General features: G+C 44.4%; 2 protein-coding genes across 3 annotated transcripts in view; both read left to right on the top strand.

Annotated features, from left to right (window-relative positions):
* Positions 1-16,842, top strand: part of Pms2 (PMS1 homolog 2, mismatch repair system component) — a 28,716-nt gene extending 11,874 nt beyond the window's left edge. The window contains exons 10-14 of the mRNA XM_023713550.1: positions 5,474-6,326; positions 10,055-10,222; positions 12,976-13,076; positions 13,283-13,452; positions 15,380-16,842. Coding sequence (XP_023569318.1) covers positions 5,474-6,326; positions 10,055-10,222; positions 12,976-13,076; positions 13,283-13,452; positions 15,380-15,523 — 1,436 coding nt within the window. The 3' untranslated portion in view covers positions 15,524-16,842. The remainder of the gene's footprint in view (positions 1-5,473; positions 6,327-10,054; positions 10,223-12,975; positions 13,077-13,282; positions 13,453-15,379) is intronic.
* A 294-nt stretch (positions 16,843-17,136) lies between these two features.
* The window catches only part of Rsph10b (radial spoke head 10 homolog B), a 66,687-nt gene continuing 61,288 nt past the window's right edge, over positions 17,137-22,535 (top strand). For both annotated transcript variants that reach the window (XM_023713346.1, XM_023713345.1), the window contains exons 1-2: positions 17,137-17,331; positions 18,446-18,763. In XM_023713346.1, the coding sequence (XP_023569114.1) occupies positions 18,537-18,763 (227 nt within the window). In that variant the 5' untranslated portion in view covers positions 17,137-17,331; positions 18,446-18,536. The remainder of the gene's footprint in view (positions 17,332-18,445; positions 18,764-22,535) is intronic.

Raw genomic sequence — 22,535 nt, forward strand, 5'->3', positions numbered from 1 at the left:
TTTTTTTTTTTTTACATAAAGCAAAATTTCCTTTAGAAAAGATGTCTCACTAGAAAGTGTATAACTGCAGATTCTAAGGTAATCTGTTTAGACATACGCAGTGCTATTTAGTGATGTGTTTCTTAGGCCATAATGGTTTTTCTGTTTGTGAAAAGGTTTTTCTAATTATAAACAGGTAATAAAGATACATGATGAGCAGAAGTCTATAGTGACTGTGCATCCTTAACATTTTTGTCATTGCCTTTACTGTAAATTTCATGTTTTCAGGTTCCTAGTGGTAACCCTGGAGATTATTGTTGTTGTAGCAATTTAGTTCAGATTAATAGCAATTTCATTTGAGCAGTATATAAAACCTTGCTATTATATAGCTTCCTGTCTTTTTTTCTTTTTTTTCTCCTTTTTTTTTTGAGAGAGAGTTTTGTTGTATAGTACAGGTTGGCCTTGAAATCACTGTGTAGCACAGGCTGGCCTCGAACTTGTGGCAATCCTGCTGCTTCAGCCCCAAGTGCCGGGATTACAGGTGTACACCACCATGCCAGGCTCCTACCCACTTTCGCATGAAAAATTATCTGTAAATCTTAGTGAGGATCCCTGTGTGTGTGATGAGTCAGTTCTTGCTCTTCTTTGTCCTTCAGTTTGATCATGATGCATCTAGGTATGGCTAAATCTCGGGGTTTATCGTGGAGTTTGTTGAGTTTCTTAGAGGTATAGATTCTTGCCTCATCAAATACTGTCTTCAAGCAATCTTCCTCTTTGTCCTCCTCTGAGACATCTTGGGTGTGATGGTATCTAATGGGTTTCTCAGCCTTAGTTCATTTTTCTTTATTCTTTTTTTTTTTTTTCTGGTCCTTTGCCTGGATGATCCCATTAACCCATCTTCAAATTTGCTGTTCTTCTTCCTGATGAAATCTGTCGCTGTGCCTTTTTAGATACACTTTCTCAGCTCCAGAAATTCTTTTTTATGATTTCTGTATATTGAGTTACTGTTTGGCAGGACATTATTTATGCTCTCCCTTGGTTTTTGTCTGAGTTACCTTCTTGTTGCTGAGACCGAATACCCTAAACCCACGACTTAAAGGAGAAGTTTATTTTGGCTCGCAGTATGTAGAACTTTCACTCACAGTCTGCTAACTCTAGGGCACAAGTGGCCTAGAAGGGCCTAAATGAAGGGAAACTGCTTACACAGTGGCAGCCAGAAGACAGGGCCAAGGGAGGAGCCAGGAAGGGAGATAAACCCTTCCAGGTCATTTATACAGTGACACACCTCTTTTCTTTCTTTTCTTTTTTTTTTTTGGTATTGGGAATCAAACTCAGGACCTTGCACTTGCCAAGCAGACCATCGTACCTCATAATAGCCAGTTATCTATAACATCCCCTTAAAGCAGTCACCTTTCCAAAGCCCCTTCTTGGAATGTCTGAGGCTCTTGGGGGACATCTAGATATAGCAATTACTTAGATATGGTTTCCTTTAGCTCTTTGAACACATTTGAAATAGGTGATTTAAAACCTTTGTCTGAGCTGGGAGCTGACATGGTGGCTCAAGACTATAACCCCAGCACTCAAGAGGCTGAGGCAAGAGGATCAATGTTAGTTCAAGACAAGCCTGGGCTACATAGCACGCCCCTGCTCTTAATTAATGAATTAAATAAAATCAAATCTTTGTCTATCCTGGCATGATAGAGCATGCCAGTGGGTGCTACTTAGGAGGATAAGGCAGGAAGATGACAAGCTTGAAGCCAGCTTGATAGCTTATCAGGGCTATCTCCAAAAACAAAAGGAAGGGACTGTAGCTCAGCGGTAGTGTATCCTGGTTTCCACCCTTAGAGGGAGGGAATGGACTCTTTAGGTCCCCATACGAGCTTCTTCAAGGGTAATTTACATTGGCCACTTTTTTCATGTATACAAACCATACTTCTTTCTTTGCAAGTCTCTTTTTCTTTCTTTTTAAATGGTAGAAAATTGGACATTTAAATATTAGGATATGATTTCCCTGCTGCTGTTTGTTGCATATTGACTGACTTTAGTCAATCTCTGCACAGCGTCTGTTTCTTGTTGCATATGGCCACTGAAATCCCCGTTCCATTAGCTTATTCGTTGGCTAATTACTGGACAGGGATTTCTGAAAATGCTACCCCACCAAGTGTTGCATCTTTGCAGAGGGGCTGTATGTGCCTTGGGACACACCTTCACTTGGCCAGGAGGTTCACATCTCTGTTCCAGTTTCACCTCCTTTTTGGGCTGAGTCTCAAGGTCAGCCACAGGTCAGAGTTCAGGGCCTTGTCAAGTCTTTCCTAGGCAAGCAGACGGCCTTATTGATTCCCAGGTTAATACTGGAGCTTTCCATAGTCCCTGGGAAGCTCTTATGGTTAGTCTGTTTTATTCTCAACTCCTATCAAGTCACAGGCAGTGAAGGCCAAAGAACAATTGCCTTGAATAGACTTTACTGGGTGCCTTAAAGAAAGGAACTTTCTGCAGTGGGTGAGCTCAGGTCAGTACAAATAGGGCCTGCCTTGCAGGTGGGTGTTCAGAAACCACCGGACAGGGCAAATCATTGTTGTTCCCTGGGACACGGGGATGTGAGGTTTCCATAAGCAAGCTCCAGTTCCATCCTGTTCCTGTTCTGTGGCGGCTGCCAGACTGGTACTTTGATCTTTGTTACTTTTTTTACTTTGATCTTAGTATGCCACTGTACTAGGAAGTGAACTGAGGACCTTTGCACTGAGCCACATCCTCAGTCCTTTTTTTGTTTTGAGACAGGTTCTCGCTGAGTCTCCCAAGCTAGGGTCAAACTTGCACTTTTCTCAGCCTCCCAAGTGCTAGGATTATAGATGAGTGCCACCAGAAGCCTGCTTTTCTTAGGAAGAGATACAATTTCTCCTGAATAAACACTTTCCAGTTACTACAACCCTTTTAATTAACATTCTGAAAATGTTAGTTCTGACAATATTTGCTGTTTGGTTTTTTGTTTTTTTTTTTTCATTCCTTGTATAGAAGTTTTTGGGGTTTTTTTGCTTCAAATAATTTTTAAGTTCCTATTCTGTCTTGTCCCCATTAACTATTCCACTGAGATACTTGCTAAATTCTTTCATTTAGTTCCTGCCATCTGTATTCATTACCCTCTTCCCAGATAGAGTGGGGCTTTTGGTTCTCCTCTACACAGGACAAAATACCTCCACCTGTACCCTAGAGCAAATGTTATGTGTGTTTTATTATCTGCTAGACAGTATGAGTCATTTTAACTCGATTGCTGGTTCAGGACAGCTGGGAAAGCAATGTGATTTTGATGTTTTCTAGCTGGGGTGGAAAACACCTGCCCAGTTCTCAGAGCTAATCTATTAGCTAAAAAAGAAAGGCAAGCTTTATGGCCTTCTGAGTTGGCCTACTCTCAGTTCCTCCTTTCCAGCCCTATTCTTGAAAACCAACACAGCTGGGCATGGCTGGAATTCCCTGCATGCCTACAGTCACACCTATAACCCCACCACTCTTGGAGACCTAGAGTGATGAGGACCGCAGTGATGAGGACCGCGCTGGGCTGTGACCGGCTGGGTGGGGTGCGCCATGGAAATGCAGAGCAGTGGCCAGCCATGCTGCTGGGGACCACCTTGTCCAGAAGTCACATTTCCACAGGCAGGGGGCAGGGTCCAGCTGCCTGGAGGTTGCCTGCTGCCTCCCTGGGCTCTGCGAGGCCACGGGACCTCAATCTGTTCCTGGGGGAACACAATAGAAGTGTGCCCATTGCCACAGCCACCAGGGAGCCTCAGCGACTTCCATGTCATCCAGCTCCTCTGCCACACATGCTCTGTCCCAGGGACCCGCACGTGATGGGGCAGCCAGAGCATACCTGTGGAGGACCAGTGATGGGAGCTGGCACTCCCCGTAGTGACAGGAGACCCCAGCTGACTTCTTTGCAACAACTGATAAGCTAGTCTGTCTGGCATGAATCATTTCTTCCCTTTCCCTCATCGTGGCAGGTGCTGTGAAAGCTTGACCCACTCTTAGGCCTCACTTGCCATTCGATCCCCAGGAGATGATCTAGAAGTGTTTGGAGGCCCTCATTCTGCCATCTTCCCTGATGTCATCCCTATGTAGCTTTTACTGAGTGTCATGTTGAGGGTTGCCACAGATGGTGTGACATCTATAATGATGTGCACAATCATTATTTTATTCTCTGGTCATATGTTCTTAGCCATTTGTTGAAGAAAAAAGTTGTGTTTTTATTCATTCAAACCAAGTGCATCTGGATGACCTAAGCAGGGAGGGCATGGTTGAGCTCTAGCTTCCTTCCTTGGCAGAGGGTTTATAAACCAAGAGTGCTAGAGTCAGGGGTCATTCCTAGGCATGCAGAGTAACCTAGACCCCCTTGTTTAAGGGGAGTAGGACACAAGGTAGGAACTGAGGGGCTGGTGTCTTAACATTTCCTAGGATAGGACAGGTCCAGAAGGAAAACAGTGGGATGGGCTCTCGCAGGGTCCATGGTGGGGAGTTGGGAGAATCCCAAGGTGTGGTGCAGCCAGAGGCTCCTGAAGGTTGCATGGGCTGCCAGGTATCAGGAGCAGAACACAGGAAATCCTGAGTGTTTGTGTGGCAGAGCTGCTGACTTATGCATGGAAGGCGCACACCTCTCCCGGCTGTGGTCTGTATGGGAGAGTAGGGACATAAGGTCTGTGTGTGGGGTGTGGTAGAGGGTGGTTGGCTGCACACCCCACTGTGGAAGGGCCAGGTGTGTTGTCTGGGCTGTCCGCAGGACCCAACTGGAGAGGCTGCCCTGTACCAAGAAACAAGTTCAGAATGACTGCAGTGTGAAACTCTTGACTCCGCCTTATCTTTTAGCCATGCTATTGACACACATTGACCACACAGAACTGCACTTCCCATAGTGTGTGGCTTAGAATTGTCTTAGCTCTGAGATTAAGAATAGCTCCCTCAGGACTACCCTTGTCCCCTGCCAGTCCCCAGTGGTACTCACTTTCCTGATTTCTAACAGCTTAGTTCTGTTTTTAATTTGAAGTCAGTCTTCTGACTTGTTTATTGAATTGATTCAAAACACATGTGGCCATTCACACATTCATTCCTTCTCATGCCTACGCAGTGTTCCGCTGTCCCAGTATCTTTGTGAGTATCTGGGCTGTTTTCAGCTTTGGCTACCATGGAGAAAGTTGTCCCGAGCAGTCTCAAGTGGATCTTTGGTGAGCAGGGGTGGGGATTTCTGAGTGGAGCCCAACACCAGGTCACAGGTGTACCCACAGTTAAGGTTAGGAGATGCCCATAGAGAAATTTACAAGGTGGCTATATCAGTTTCATTCCCATTGTTTTAAGATTTTCACTTATCCTCATCCTTGTAATTGTAAACATATGATTTTGTGTTCCCTTTATGATTAACATCGGGCCATGTTCATATGCTTAGCCATTTGCACCTCCTCTTGTCCCACTTCAGTGCAATCACTGACCCTGTTCTCTTTTCCCGTTTGATTAGGCAACTTAATAAAGACACGGGCGGCAGAAATGGAAAAGCAGGCCACTTCCTCTTCACCAAAGACTAAGGGGGAAGAAAAAAGGGTCGTGTCTGTTTCCAGGCTCCGAGAGGCCTTTTCCCTTCGTCACGACACAGAGATCAAGTCTCAGGGCCTGGAGACTGCAGATTTGAGGTGGCCCTCTCCGAGACAGAAGGGAGGCGCACCATCTTTTGGCACTTCACATCCCATCTCTGGCAGGGGTTTGCAGGACCCTCAGGAAGCAGTGACAAGTCCCAAGAAGTGCCCTGGTGATTCTGTGGACAGAGCAGAAACAGAGAAGGACTCAGGGCATAGCAGCACCCCAGCTGACTCTGAGGAAGGGTTCAGCACCCCAGAAACTAGAAGTCACTGCAGCAGTGACCAGGCAGCGAGCTCCCCGGAAGATGGATTTCCACGGGACAGTGAGGACTCTTGTGAGCAACTACTCAAAACTGACCAGCCCCCTTCCAACACGAAATGTCATTTAGACCAAGAAGATGTTGGATATAAATGTAGAGCTTTGCCTGTGCAGATTGATTGCTCATCCTCAAACGTCAAGCGTTTTAGAAAGGAAGAAATTTCTTCAACTGCTGACATTCCTCAAAAGTTAGTTGATACTCAGAACATGTCAGTGACTCAGGTTGATGTAGCTGTTAAAATTAGTAAAAAAATAGTGCCCCTTACCTTTTCTATGAGAATTTTAGCTAAACGAGTAAATGAGTTACATCACCAAAAACACCAGAATGAAGGTGAACAGAATTACAGGAAATTTAGGGCAAAGATTTGCCCTGGAGAAAACCAAGCAGCAGAAGATGAACTAAGGAAGGAGATCAGGTAAAGTTTGTTCTGAGTGATATTTTGGCCACACCGGTGATGAGTTCGTATGAGTGAACCAGAGGCTAATCCTTAAAAACTGAGCCTTGGGTGTTACTGTTCTGTGGTGCTGAGGATTGAATATGGCCTTCACACTGAATTACATCCCCAGCCCTTTATTGCTTTTTATTTTGAGGTAGTCTCACTAAGTTTCCTTGGCTGGGCTAGAATTTGTGATCCTCTCTCTCAGCCTCCCAGAGTGCCAGGCTGACAGGCACATGCCGACACCCCAGCTCTCTTGGTGTCTTTGCCTGTCTTCCTTCACCCTCCACTTAAATGGCATCTCCTGTACCACGTGGCTCTTGGTTTTCAGCGTGGCCCTCTCAGCACTAAAATGGGTCACCATGATTCTGTCCCTTCAGGACAGGCCTGGGGTGGGGGGCCTTCCCTGCTGCGCAGACCCCATCCCTTCCTGATGGCCTTGCCAGCCTCTGCCTTCCTCTTCATTGCCCCACAGATTCTAATGTTTGGATTGGGTTGAACTCCTCAAAGTGTTGGTTAGCTTTGCCAGCACGTCCTTGCCAGTGCTTTTTCTTTTGCCCACTTCTCTGCCTCTCACATATGGGAAGGCCTCTCTTTTACCATGCTCTTCTGCTTGAAAACATTCAAGATTGTTCTGCCCTAGATTTTCCCAGAGTATCTTTTCTAAATTCAAATTAAGCATGGGCTTCTTGACCCCAGTTTTATCACTCTTTCTGGAAGTTTTTCAGCCCTCAGGGACTTCCAGGAATTGAATTTATGGCAGTTTTGGTAGCCGTCACCATTTCCCATCTTTCACTTTAAGGTGCAGAGCACTAGGGGTGGCACATGCCTGTCATCCCTGCCTTCTAGGAGCTGTGGCAAGAGAATCACAAGTTCCAGCACAGCCAAAGCAAGTTAGCCAGGGTTCAAATAAACCAAGCTACAAAGTTTTGTTTCTTTTCCATTGTTTGTTTCAGGCACATGCTGGTTTGTTTGTTTTATATGCTGAACCCAGAGCCTTCACAATAAGTTATATACTTGGGCCTTTATTTATTTTTCTTTCTCTCCTGAGTCAGAGTTTTGCTAAGTCACTAAATTGGCCAGGATAGGCCTGAACTTATACTCCTACTGTGTTATCCTCCGAGAATGGTGGGATTTCAGTTGTGTGCTACCATGCCTGGCACAGGTACTTTTTTTCCGTAGGAGACAGATCTACCAAATACACCGACAACATGCATCTTTCGTCCAGCACGGGTTTTTTCCAAAGGTCATGCTGCTGGGCAGCCAGAGCAGATTCAGATGGTTCTGGAAAAGATGGAATCAGAGCCCCAGGAGGTGGTCACTCTGGCAGTCTCCAGTTGAATGGCTGGCGGTTCTGCATGCGCCCATCTGCAACTGTGTGCTGCTTGTGCACTGCTAGATTTGGAGATGCACCAAAGTGTGCAGGAGAGCTTTGCATGACAAAGCAGGGCTGCCGTCCTGGGTTCTAGGTCCTCTTTTCTTTCACAGTGCAGTCACCAGGAGGAGCCCTTGTGTGTGGTGCAGCCCAGTCATTCTGCATCCATAGGGTGTAGCTGCTCCTGCTGTGGTGGAGCTTGGAATGTGGGCTCCAAAGTGGGCCTGCTCCATTATCTCTAGAGAAAGCAGCTACCCTGCATGTGTTGTTTTCATACTTCTTAATTCAGTAATTTGCCATCATTTTATGGATTCATAACCACAGTGTACATTGTCCTGTTGCCATCTGTGACTTTGTCTCTTGATTGGACTCTAACTAAGGGAACTGGCATCTAGAATGGTCTCAGCAGACAGATCCTCCAGGCAGGATTTGGGGATTGGCTTGGTATGATGTAGAATTAAACTCAGTGCTGAGCCCTGTACCTCAAGAAATAGAGGGCTAGTGCCCATGGCATGCAGAGGGTCTGCAGCTAATTCACAGTCCCCTGTGGGTGACCACGATGAGGTACCAACGTACCTCCAGCTCCCAAGCCCCAGTAGTCGCACAGGAGTGACAATCACCAGGTGGGTAGGTCTTCCTCCGTGCTCTGGAGCACTTTCAAAAGTCCAGACTTGGCTCCTTTCATTCTGTTTCTCAGTCCCCTGGCACCACTAACAGCAATAGCCAATAGCCAGCCAAGGGGCTGGCACTGAGGAAAAACTGTTTTCACAAAATCTTATTGGGAAAAAAAATTTTTTTTTTATTGCGTAGATTTTAGGGCTACCATATTGATTTTTATGTGGAAGTTGACATGATATCTGTCTCGTTTGCATTGACCTCTGCAGTGTTTAAAAGTACTTTTGTATGTTGTTAGTAGGAGTACAGACTTTTATAGATTTATATCCCAAAAAGTATATAATTCTACCTCTAGAGATTTATCTCACAGACACATTCCCACAAGTGAGCAGGTTTTCTTGCAGCTTTGTACGTATTACTCAAGTTGGAAACAATGAGATGTCCTTCAGTAGAGAACTGGTCAGACAAATTGTGGTCCATCCATGCAATGAATTCTCATAGGGCCATTATAAAGAGTAGGATGTCTTACCTACTGTAGCCACAGAGCCGAGGCTGGTAAAATTACGTGTAGAGTCTCATCCTGCAATTGGCTGAATTATAATGCAGGTACTGTCCTAGCCCAGTGGAGGCAAGCCTGGGCCACACATGCTGCAACCAGCTGTTTGTATTGTTGAAAGCTGTTAACAGTTCACCATCACTGTCATAGCCTCTCTTGATACCTACTAGTAAGAAAGAAAGAAAAGATATCTAGAGAAAAAACTTCTATCTGCTTAAAAAAAAAAAAAAAATACATATTTTGGGGGGGGGTTGAACTCAGGCCCTTGCAGTTGCCAGGGAAGCGCTTATTCCACTGAGCCATCTCCAGCCCCAATCCCCCTGTCTTGAACCAGCAGTGGTACGTGCATGACTGTCTCACTGGCAGATGGCTTATATCATCTGAGGGACTGTCCTACACTGCCCACTAAGACATGCATATATCTGTCATCAGTGGTTCAGAGCTGCCCCGGCAGTGAGATATAAATTACAGCCCTGTTATGAAGATGTTAATATTAACGGTTGGGGCCTTTGGAGAAGTGTTGAAGAGTGGTAAGTGGATTGAATTAAATGAGGTGCCCTAGTGCATTCGCTCTTCCACCTTCTGCCATGTATGGACAATGGACAAGGCAAATTGGAAGCAAGGAGGGCAGCCCTCACCAGATGCTAAATCTGCCAGTGCCCAGTTCTTGGAGTTTTTATCCTCCAGATCTGTGATAGATAAATTTGTTTTTTATTTGAAAAAATAAAATACGTATACAGTATCTATGATGTGTTAAGTGATACAAGTATAGTGGTGTGAAGAATTAAAGTTTCATTTTCTTTTTTTAAATAAAATGTACAAGCAAGGTATATCTGTATATACCTGGCTATATATGTATGTGTATACACACACATACATGTATTCACACATACATATGTATCTGGTTGATAATAGTAATAACGTTATCTTTGGCGAGTTGGATGGATGATTGGAAAGTGGGATTGTATGTATTGGTTGATTTTTTTTTTTAATGGTCTATTTTATAATCAGAAGAATAGTCTATTTACTTAAGATTATTGGTATACTTTAGGTATATAATGATCACATTTATCATAGGGAATTGGTACCTGTACATGACATGTCTTGGTTCAGAAGAATGATCTTTGAAAGTATCTTTCAATTAATGTTTTCTGCTCTCAGTAAAACGATGTTTGCAGAAATGGAGATCCTTGGCCAGTTTAATTTGGGGTTCATAGTAACCAAGCTGAAAGAGGACATCTTCCTGGTAGACCAGCATGCCGCAGACGAGAAGTACAACTTCGAGATGCTGCAGCAACACACTGTGCTCCAGGCGCAGAGGCTCATCTCGTAAGTTCACGGTGCGCGGAATTTTCACTGCTATTTCCCAAGTTCCTCCTAATTGAAAACTGAAGTGCTATATGTGTGTGTCTTTGTGACTACTTACATATCTTTTATTCCGTAAGTACCTGTAGAGCAAGGTTTAATTTATTGTGCTGTATGTGGTTGAACTTGGGGCTTTCACACTAAGCTACAAACCCACCCCTATTTTTCATTTTGAGACAGATTCTTGCTAAGTCACTAAGTTGCCCGCACTAATTCATACTTGTAAGTCTTCCTGCATCAGCCTCCCAGATGCTGGATTACAGGTGTGCCCAAGACACCTGGCTCCATACAGCAAACTTTTGTGCTTTTTACACATTAGTGATCAGTTATGATTTACTGAGTACTTACTGTGTGCCTGGCACTGTTGAAAAAATTTACAGGTATTAGCTCATTTAATCTTCATACACCTGCTAGTTTTTATCGTTGCCGTTGCCATCTCACAGATAATAAAGCTGAGGCACAGGACAGTTGAAGAACTTATCCACTGTGTTCTTTGAGAATTGAATGTTTTTAGGTGTTTAAAAATGTTGCTTACCAGTCCAGAAAATCCAGTTGGTGGTGAAGAGAACTGGGGCACAGTTATGTGGTATTTGTATTTATAGTATGTAGATGGACATCAGAGAGGCAACCCAGCCTGCAGGTCGGTCTGTGCATCTGTCACAGAGCAGCTTCCACGGGGGATAGGCCACGCAAAGCCTGCCATCCCTCCCTTTGTCAAATTGGATGCTTTCACTGACTTTGTTCAAGGGGACATGGTGGTATATCATGTAAACCTGAAGTCTTAAAAGTTAGAAATCCAAGCATTGTGGTCCATACCTGTAATCTAATACTTCAGGGGGTGAAGGTGGGGGACCAAGAGTTTGGACTCAGCCTCAGCAACTTGATGAGACCTTGTCTCTAAAAATAAAAATTAAAAAAGGGTTGAGGATGTAGCTCAATTATAGAGCTCTAAGTACTATGCATGTGTGCACATGGACGAACACACACTTGTGAGAGGATGTTACGAATTTTCATTGGGTGGAACTAAAGTATGCGAAGAAATAGACTACAGTGGATATAGATCTGGCCCTAGAGAAATACTCCACTAGGTAGTTACTCAGCTGGGAAAATATGTTTGTTTACTCTGTTTCCTGCAGATGTTTTCATTGAGTTCATTTTTATTTGGGAATAAATGGTAATAAAGCCATTTGGCAAACTACTTTCTAACACTGAAATATTGCTGCCTTTCGCAGAGATTTCTTTCTTAGTCATATTGCATAAATAAGGTCTCATATACTGTGTTTCAAGTTGACTCAGGCAATTACAGGCCACTTTGGGTCCCAGATGGGCTATATGTCAAGATTAAAGGATAAAGACTAAAATTCCACCCTGGCCGACAGCCTTGTGTAGTTTGGCACATTGACTCCCTTCGCATTTCTAAAACCCTTGTATCTTTATCCTCTACACTTTAGCTGCTAGGGCCATTAAGAATGAAATATATATTTTATGTGTGGTGCTAGGAACATCAGTAGTCCATTGGAGGGAGCGATTTTGAAAAAGTTATTTCTGCTCAGAGTACTCATGTACTTTTTTTTCTTTTCTTTTTTAATGTATTTGATACAGGATCTCACTATGCAGCTTGGACTTGTAGTGAGCCTCCTGTTTTCAGTCTCCCCAGTGCTGGGATTACAGGTGTATGCCACCATGCCCAGACTCAGTGGCCAGCTCAGTGTGCCTGGGGGTGGGGCCAGCATGGCATGCAGTGCCAGGGATTGAACTCAGGTCCCTGTGCTTGCCTAAGCAGGTGCCTAGTCCACTGAGCTATCTTGCCTGCCCTAACTTGCACCGATTATCTAAGTTGCTGTCTTATTCCCAGAGCTCAGTTCAGAGTTCTCCTGGGGGAGAGGGTAATTGCCCTTTCTTGTTCCCAGGATCAAATTTCGCTTGTACAAGTATGCTCCTACTGCACTGGTGGTGTGACTCCTGATTGTCATTTCTAGTAGTCTTAATGGATTTTCTACTACTTTTAACTGAGTTGACTTTTCAGTATTTTTCCCACAAATTGAGGGTAGATACTTAAATCTGATTTTGCTCACTTTACCATCTGCTTTTATCAGTGCTTTTCTTAGCCTTCCATAAAGATATTAGGGAAGTGGATGGAGCACCCCATGCAGGCAGAGGAAGGAGCAGGATAGTAAAATACTTGTTCTCTAGTCAGTGTTTTCAAGTGTCAGTAATAAGCTAACCCAGCTTTTCAATGTAGCTTTATTGTAAAGAGGAAGAACAGCATTTTGGTACATTGTTATCCTTTGGAGAGGATGTAAAGGAAGACCACGTCATTAATGGAATATCAGATTGAGAAGAAAGCAAACTACTCTTAAAAGGAATCTGGCTGGGTATTGTGGCACGTGCCTATAATTCCAGCACTCAAAAGGCTGAGGCAGGAAGATCGTTGTGAGTACAAGATGAGCCTGGGCTATAAAGTGAGCTCAAGGCTAGGCTGAACTGCATAGTGAGACCCTGTGTCAAAAAGACAGAAAAAAAAAGTCTTATAAAAAAAAGAAAATCAAAGGCAAATCTTGACACTCACCTGAATACTAGAAAGGCATAGAACTGAAAAGTGATATTCATGTTGTATTTTTTAAATGGTTTTAAAGTATCATAGTATCACTTCACTTTTCATTTCTTCTTTAAAGGTAAATGATTTCAAGTTGTAGTTTGAATCTTTTATTTTTCAGACCTCAGACTCTCAATTTAACTGCTGTCAATGAAGCTGTTCTGATAGAAAATTTGGAAATATTCAGAAAGAATGGCTTTGATTTTATCATTGATGAAAGTGGTAAGTTATTGACTAGGGCTATAGAATTGTCTTTTGAGAGCTAAGAATCTTTAGGGTCCTATAGGCCTATCTCTTCATAAGAGGTGAACAAAGTCCTCCCAGGAAGCATTTCGGGGCTGCCTCTCCTTCAGAAGTTCATTATAAATAGCACTCAAGGGACACAGTTCTTACATAACAGACTTTTCTCAAAATGTTACTCTTTGTAGCTCCAGTCACCCAAAGGGCTAAGCTGATTTCCTTGCCAACTAGTAAAAACTGGACTTTTGGACCCCAAGATATAGATGAACTGATCTTCATGCTAACTGACAGCCCTGGGGTCATGTGCCGGCCCTCCCGAGTCAGGCAGATGTTTGCCTCCAGAGCCTGCCGGAAGTCTGTAAGTAGAACGAGCCCAGCTGCTGGGCCTGCAGGTCTGCTCATGCTTGTAGTCCAGGGAGGTTCTCAGTTCAGCTCCTGATTTGGTCTGGAGCCTCCATGATTGCTGTGGGTCATTTCATATAGAGAGCCACATAGTCTCTTGTCAGTAAAATGTAGCAGCTGGTAGGTCTGCATTATCTTCAACATCTAACTCATCCTTACTGCTTGTTACTTCAGTGAAGTGGTCCATTCAGCTTTCAGCTATCCCTGCACAATGAGGTCTATGTACGCCGGGTTCATCCCGGCCCTTATGGGTAGTACTCAGCATTGGTCAAGCAAGATTACACACTCCCACAGGGTCAGTGAGCAGGTGTCCTATGGGGGCTGTGGGAGGGCATCAGTGTTGTGTTCCTGCCACCATTCAGATTGGTGGTGGAAAGTGGTAGCAAAGGCTGGCTGTTGACCTAATGTCCTTTAAAGTAAGTGATTCTATCACCGGACCACATTTCTTTCTTCATTTGACAGACATTTCTTGAGCTCCCATGGTATAGCTTGCCCTGTTCCAGTTAAGGAAATGGACAGTTGAGGTTCTTGCCCAGGTGGAGCTAGTAGTTTAGTAGGGGGAAGTAGACCTAAACAAAAATAAAGGACACTTCAGAGGCCACCTAGTAAAGAAAGTTAAACAGCACATTGGGGTAGGGAGTGACCATAGGAGAATGAGGGGAATGGGGAGGGGAGGCGGGGTGAGAGCAGCTAGGCATGGTGGCGTACACCTGTAATCGCAGTGTTCAGGGGACTGAAGCAATAGGGTTGCTTCAAGTTCAAGGCCAGTCTGAACTACATAGCAAGATCCTGTTTTAAAACGAAAGCACCCCAGACCTGACTTGCAGGCACAGATATTTGATGAAGATCTCTTATATGCCTTCCAGTCTTGGAGTCTGAGTGGGCGTCAGAGCAGGGGGATGGGGTGGCCATTCCTTGTAGCCGAGGGCTTTAGCATTCTCTGTCTTGTTGACTCAGAGGGCTGTGGAGCTGCAGCTGTTCTTCCCCTCCCATCCTACTTCAGTTCTTCCTGTCTGCTCCCTCCTGGGCTCTCCTGTGTCCTACCCCTTATGTTCTGCTCCAGGCATGCCAGCTGCCGCTATCTAAGCCCTCATCTCCTACCTGCCTTACACCTTTTCTGCTGCTGTTCTCCTCTGGACCCATCACCTCTGTTCCTCTCATGTCTGGCTTCCTCCTGGCCTCACCCTCTGCCTCCGTGTGTGATGCTTGTCTTGCTCTCCAGTGGGGCAGGGGCAGGGCCCTCCTAACTGCAGCCTTAGAACTGTGCTGGTGCCTGGTGCTATAGGAGGGAGGATGGTAGCCAGTGGGTTTAGGCTTGTCTCCCTGCATCTATACCTAGTGTCACAGCATCCGGGTCTGTGTTGTGTTGCCTGTTCCTCTCCATACATATGTCAAAGAATAGGGCTGGGGCGAAGAATAGATGGGCTGAGACCTTTGAGCAAGAGCCCTAGGGGGTTGGGAGTGTGGCCCAGGGACAGCCAAGTCCATGGTCCATGAGGAACAGATAGTACTACTGTGGCTCAAAGGGGCTATGGGTGCTGGGAGACACAGGCATAAAGCCACTGAGGATGCATCGTCAGGTAATGGGAGCAAGGGAAGAGCGCGGCTGTGAGCCTTTAGCAAGCATGTTGGCTGCTGAGCATGCAGAGCATGTTGGGCTGCTGCTGCTGGTGGATGCAGATGAGAGGTGCCAGAGCTGTTGCAAGCACTTGGCTTCTGTGCAGGTCCAGTTGGCATCTGCCGGAAGAGGTAGCCCGAGTCCACAGAAAGGTGGGCTGGGAGGTTTTAGAGAAGGGTGCTGAGCTACCGTAGTCTTGTCCAGTCTTAGAGAAGAGTGCTTCTGAAGAGCACTTTAAAACTAAACCTCACTGTCTCATACCCAGGTGATGATTGGAACTGCTCTGAACACAAGCGAGATGAAGAAGCTTATTGTCCACATGGGCGAGATGGACCACCCCTGGAACTGTCCCCACGGAAGGCCAACCATGAGACACATTGCCAATCTGGAAGTCATTTCTCAGAATTGACACTTCTCACTTCCCAGAAGTAGAAATTTTATTGCAGACTTTTCTGTTTTGAAAGGCAGGATCTGAAGTAACCTTTTCTTTTTGTTTCAAAATTAACCTGCTACTTAAAAAAAAATACCAGATCAATTTTAAAATGATATTAAACTGGATGCAGTGGTTTGTGCCAGTTGGGAGGCTGCATCGGGAGGAACACTGTAGCCCAAGAGATCCCAACCATTGAGGGCAGCATAGCGAGAGTCCGCCTTAGATAAGGTCTTGAACATTTTTTTCAAACCATGTGAAGCATTGCTTAAAACAGTTCTTATTCCCTGCGGGTGTGTGTGCGTGTGTGTGTATGCACGCGCATGCGCACATGTACAGGCAACAACATGTTTTAAAAATAAAAGAGCACTTTGGAAGTTACCCAGGCCTCTCCTCTGGCTGGAAGTATTTTATTCTGCAACTTCTAATTTTCAATGATAAATTCATATTGGTTTAATTTCATAAATTTAAAGATATCCTTTTGGGTTAGTGCTTGTCAACCCTGATGAATATTAAATTTCAGAAAAGAATAATTTTTTAAAATCTAAAGGGTTTCTTGGCTCAGTTGGAAGAAGGTGACTGGATGAGCCTGCAGTCCTAGCACAGCAGGGTAGAAAGAGCTTTTCTAATCAGGAAAGAAGATACTGGCTTCTCTGTAACTTCATGCTACAATGTGGTTTCCTTGGGGTGTGATCTGTAGGAATCTTGTCTAATTTGAGCTGTGGCAAGAATGAGAATAAAAACCGCCCTTAGTAGAGTCCAGATGTTGGTTGGGTACATGGATGCCAAGTGCAGGCCACCCCATCCCCTCTTGGAGGAGCAAGGGCTTCCTGAGGGTAGAATTCCCCAGCTGTCAGGAGAGAGTAGAGTGACAGCTGTTGTCATTCATGATGTCAAGCTCTACTGGAGTATGATCTGCAGGACCTCATTTAACATTCACAAGTACTCTACAGACTGGAAAATGGGGCATGGTAATGGCTCTCCAAAACTGGCTGTGTCCTAACCCCCAGTACCAGTGAATATGTCACTATTTGGCAAAAGATGTGATTAAGTTATGGGCCTTAGGTGGGGAGATTGTCCTCTACTGTCTGATGGGCCCACTCTTGTCACATAAGTTCATCAAAGTGGAGGGCTGGCCCCAGCTGGCCCGAGAGATGCACCACTGCTGATTTAGAAGACTTGAGAAAGGCACTGCCAGCTGTGGGATGCTGGCAGCCTCTAAAGAAGGAAGTAGAAGCCCAGTCTCTCCCTGGCATCCCTAGAGGGAACCAGCCCTGTCAGCCTCACAGCACTGTAAATAAATGTGTGTTGCTTCAAACTACAGAGTTTGTGGTCATTTCTTTAGGATGGCAGTGGAAAACTAATGACTGAATTTTTCTTGTTTTATGGAATAGAAAAAAGCAGTCTCGGGTCAAGTGCATTTAGCCCCAGCCAGCCCCTCCAACAGCCTTCTCTTCCTGACCTCCAGGACCAACAAGCAAGGGCAAAATGCCTTGCTTAGCTGTGCTTCCTGCTGTGGCCCCTTTAAGAGCGTTAGGGGCGGAGCTTGTGAGTACTGTTGCCTGGGAGGCAGACCAGCCGTTTCAGACTCCTGAGTACTGTACCACCTCTGTGCCTCCTAGCCTTGGAGAGCCCAAGTGTCCCAGTGTGTCAGTGTCCCAGGCCAGCTGCATAGTGTACAACCAGACGGACTCCTGGTGCCTGAGAACGTGCCTTATGGGTGAGAGGCTCTGGAGTCCCACAAAGAAGCGCACCCTGTGGCTTCGTTAGCCTCAGAACAGGAGAAGGTAACTGGCAAACACTGAGAAAGTTTGCTTTATGTGTGCTTTGAGAGAATACTGAAAGTCTATTATAAATGCTTGTCCCCATAGATGAGAGCAGCTTGGGTTGAACAGGAACCAAAATCGGCCCTGGAGAGGGTGTGCTGGTAGGGGTAAAAATGAGAAATCAAGGAGAAAAGCCTGGGGGTGGAGTTCACCTGGCAAATGGGGTGCCCAGGGGTTGCTGTCTTGGCCGGATGGAAGCCAGCAAGGAGTGCCATCCCACCCCCAGGGCGCTGGAGCAGGAACCTGACTTTGCCCCTTAACTATGCGTCTTGCCTGAAGGCCTAGGATGTTTCCTTGGGACCTGTTTTTCAGGGTTATGAAAGTTAATACCCCTTTCAGAACCCAGGCCCAAACCCTGCAGCCCTGAAGCAACATTTAGCACATCGTTTGTCCTCTACGTTGTGGGGGGCACTCAGTGTTGGCACTAGAGACTCAGCAGCTAGCAGCTGCTGGTTTCAAGTTCAAAAATTAAGGTAACTGGATAAACCCTCCCCTTTTCCACTGCCATGCATAGCATTGATTTTTCTGTGCTTCATTGCATTGAATCCTTACATGAAACAAGGTACTGATATTCCTATTTGCTGTCTGAGGCAATGTGCCTAAGGACACAGCTGGTAATAGGTGATGCAGGAGCCTGAATCCAGCTCTAGAGCACTTTATGAGGCTAGTATATCAGGAGAGGAGCTCCTAAACTGAACTGATAGCATGCAAAAGCTTCGAGGTTATGCAATCATTTCATGAAGGATTATTGTTCTTACTGTAGCACTATCTGAAAAAGGTATCAGATCATTGTAATGTTAAAAAAATTGGCAACAACCTGTGCAATGTTTAATTTTTATAAACTAATGATACATTTAATTTAATTTAATTTAATTTATTTATTTGCGGAACCGGGGATTGAACTCAGGCCCTTGCACTTGCCAGGGAAGCGCTTATTCCACTGAGCCATCTCCCCAGCCCCCTGATACTTGTAATTATTTTCAGGCTTTAGGAGAGTGATAATGATGGTTGTGTGCTAATCCTAAATTTTACAATGAACTCTCAAGTATTTAGAGATTGAATTTTTGTTTTCCAGATAATACTCTGCTTGGAAACAGATAGCTGTCAAGCAAAGGAATCACTGGATATTTATACGTATAAAGCAAACTCTAGGACTTTCAAAAACAATGGTGAAAGAAAAGAAAAAAGCAGACAAAAAAGGAGATAAATCATCTCACTCTCCTTCATCTGATTATGCAGAGCTTTCCAAGCAAGATACCAACGTCCCTAAGCAAGAAATATCTCCAGTTGCCATCAAGCCAGTGGAAATACCAGTAGAGCCCCAAAGTGTTCAGGAGGATGAAGATACCACCCAGTACGAAGAGCCCCTTCTGACAAAACTCATAGTGGAAAGGTGACTTTCATGGGGTGTGATGAGATTTGGGTCCTGAGAACCGGGCTTTCTTGAAAGTGGGGTTTGCTGCAAGCAAGCATGTGATGTCTCACACATTTATGTTCATCACACAGTGTCTGCTCTGAAAATGACTCCTCTTCCCAGCTGTGACTCCCTGTGCTGGTTTTGTCCCACTGAGGTCTCTTGGAGTGAATCTTCAGTTTCCCATTTCTATTACTTTCACAGTCTTGGCAATCTCTTGCTGTGGTTTTACCTGCTGTTTCCCTAGGTGATGGTAAACATCTCTTATTTTTGTGCTTCTGGGGATTGAACTCAGGGTCTTGCACGCTAAGCAAGGGATGAGCCACACCCGCAGCACCCACCTCTCCTTAAAGTCTTTGAGACAGAATCTTGCAAAGTTGCCCAGGGTGGCCTCCAATCCTTCTGTCTCCACCTTCTGAGTATCTGGTATTACAGGCATACATCAACATGTCTGACAAAATGTATTTTCTTTAGCATAGTGCTCTCAGAATTTCAGATTCAAATTTTAAACTCTATCCGCAACTGGATTCCAAACTGCCCATGTACAAAAGTACCAGCCTGCTGAACTTACTAGGTCTGAGTTTGAGTCTTAGCTCTATAACTTCAGCCCAACCTGTGGCCCTTGCTGAGCCTTAGGTTCTTCACTGGGAGAAGTAAAAAAGACCATGCATCTCAGGAGGTTCCTGCAAATGTCACTATTTCTCTCCCCCATTAGCATTTCCAGTGTTCCCTACTGGAATAGTACCACCATTTTGCATATCTCCAGGCTTGAAACCTTAGAACTCCTCTCCTCCACTGAGTCAAGCTTCTCTTATTAGTCTTTGTATAGACTCTGTTCTTATTTGTTGAGGTGATAAGATTTATTTCTTAAAAGACTTCTGGGCTCCCAACTCCTCTCCCAGGCCTTCTTAAAGCATGGTTATTCATGCCTCTCCCTGTGTGAATGACCTACCATGTTGTAGCAGATCACCCCAATGCCTTGTAATTTATAGCTGTAAAGGATACCTTGTGTGGTTGTTGGGGTCCAGGTCCACAGTTGGATGTATGCTATGTGAGGCCTGGGGGTCTGCTTCCTAGGGGGCTCACTCCCATGGCTATTGGCAAGTGCCCTGGCCTCCAGATTTCATCACATGGGCTCTCTGAGTCCAAACATGGCAGCTGCCTTCCCCAGAGATGATCTAAGGGTGATCTAAAGGCAGAATCCAAAGCATAAATACATCTTCTGTAACATACTTTAAGACTTAGTCTTCAAAGTCACCCTCACGTTTTCCACAATACCCTAGTGGTTACATGGTCAGACCAAGTCCCACCTGCTCTTTAAAGCCCAGTTCTTCCTGTTAATTCTTGCTTAAAAGATTTTGCTTAGAACTTCTTTAAACTTTAAAGTCCTTCAATCATGCTCTGATCTCTCTCTTTTTTTATGAGCAGAATATATTTATTGAGGGAAAGAAAGCTCCTGGCCAAAAGAGGGACAGGAGGGGGACCTGAGTGGGTTATTTGCCTGGAAGCTGTCTCTTCCAGGGACTTTTATACTGTAAAACTATGTGGGGCTAAGGTGGAGAGAAAGGGAACTCGCTTAGGTGGGCAGGAGGTGGGACAAAACTGTGGTCAACCAATGAGATTACAAGCAACATTGCTCAGGTAAAATTGATTAAGTCCAGGACCAAATGGGGAAGGGAGTCACCTAGCAAGGGGGCATGAATGTAAAACAGGACCTTATCTGGTAGCCATCAGATAAGGATTCTTTTTGGCTTTCTTAGGGTAATGATCAGATGCTATTCTTTAGGGAGGTTAGCATTTATTTGCTTTAGGTCTGGCTCACAGCAAAAGCATCAGTCCCTCCCACAGTTGTAAGGTATCTTGTCTTTTGTGCTATCTCCTTCAAGGGCCTGGCCCTGTCTGACTGCCTATAATATATCTATCTAATTTGGCTACCTGCAATATTCCCCCCTCTGAAGAAGTAACCTGAACTGCTGTGAGGGAAGCATGGACGATGACCGCTCTAGATTTTTCAGGCTGAAAGGAGTCGTAGTTGTTTACTGGCAGTCAGATATATTCTTTAGAGATTCTGTCTAAAGGCCCAATAGATGACAGGCATTTTCCTCCTGGATGGATGTATAGCTTTGAGTCTGGAGGAGACAAAACCAAAGAAATTATTGCACATGTATGGGTCAAATAATATCAGCAAGATAACTGTGAATAGTCAAAATTTTAACCAAGTAAACAGTAATTTCTTCCCATAAGAATGATATGGGATCCAGGGGACCTCAGCATTTAAAAACACTACAAATTTTTGTAGGTCAATTGGCAGAGACCTCTTAAATGTGAGGTTAAATCCCTTTTTTAATCTTTCATGGCCATTGCATATTGTCTCAAACAAACTGGGCTTTTATATCTCACCAACTACATTATTACTAGGGGTACATGAATTGCCAGAAATAAGGAAAACACTGAGTACTCTCTAGTTTGTAAGTGAGGCACTTTGGACATTTTTCCTTGAAATGTCCCTTTTCTCTGTCTATATCCAGGGAAGCATGACTTTTCCCCTGTTTTCCTACTGGCCTTCGTTTCCATACGATGCTAGTATCACTATTTTTATTTTTTGTCTATAATTTCATTTTGTATCCTTTTAATCTCAACTCAGACAAATTTATTCTTGCAAACTCTTCTAACTTTTGCAGCTTGTGTCAGATATCTGGGGCCCGCTGAGCAACATGTAACTTCTTAGTTTTAAGGCCTTAATATATGTCTCTATAGACAAAATCTGCTGGATACCAGTAAAGGGAATCTTCATTTAGCATATTCGCTATAGGTTTTACCTGTATGATTACATGAGTTTTGCTATCTTCTAAGAAAGAACAAATTTTCTGAGAAATTGGAGCATATATAATCACAGCATGAACATTTGAGCTACCATGTACATTCTAAACTTTTTTGAGACCTAGCAATAGTAACTCATTAGCTCTTAGACCCATATATTCATGGAGTCTGACAGTTTGTTATAAGTCTCTCTAGCTGTAGTTAAGAGACATAACACCTGTATTAACTATGAGCATGAAATAACTTATACACTTATGAAATACACAGCATTCAGTCAGATTAAACCAATGAAATACTTTTTAAGTCCTTGTACATGAACAACAATATATATTACATTTGCAAAAACTAGTCTAAGCATAATTATGATTAGTTATCAACCTGAATATATTGTAGTATCTCAGTTACAGTTACAGCTAAAGCAAGATGTCTTCTAAAGTCTTTTTATTGAGGTATGATGACAGGAAGGAACGTCAGGGCTGGAGAAGGACAAAGAGACCTGTGCCAATATCCAGCAATAGGCTGGGTTTCCCTCTAGTCATGATTACTCCCAGGGGAAGGGCTCCTCCCTGAGGATGACAGGTAGAGATAACAGTCCAGCCAGAGGGAGGAGGCAGGCCCCGGGCCCTTCAGTCCTACTGGAGAAGCTGAGTCTGAGGTCTGGGGCCTCCAACTCAGAGTGCAGTCTCACTTCTAGTGGCTGCCCTGGCAATCAGGGCATGGCTTGTGGGCCTCATAAGGCAGTCCCTCTTATGTTGGCCTGGCTTCTGAGAGCATTAGTAGATGTACCTCATCATCTTTTTTTCCCCATAATTTTATTGAGAAACAAATAGCAATGAGACAGTTTCAAACCAACTTGGTAGGACAGTTTCAATAATTAACACATTGCATACATTCTTCCTAGTGGTTAATTGCTATACAAGATGCAGACATG

The sequence above is a fragment of the Octodon degus genome, unplaced genomic scaffold (assembly GCF_000260255.1).
Source record: "Octodon degus isolate 3935 unplaced genomic scaffold, OctDeg1.0 scaffold00031, whole genome shotgun sequence".
Lineage (NCBI taxonomy): Eukaryota > Metazoa > Chordata > Mammalia > Rodentia > Octodontidae > Octodon > Octodon degus.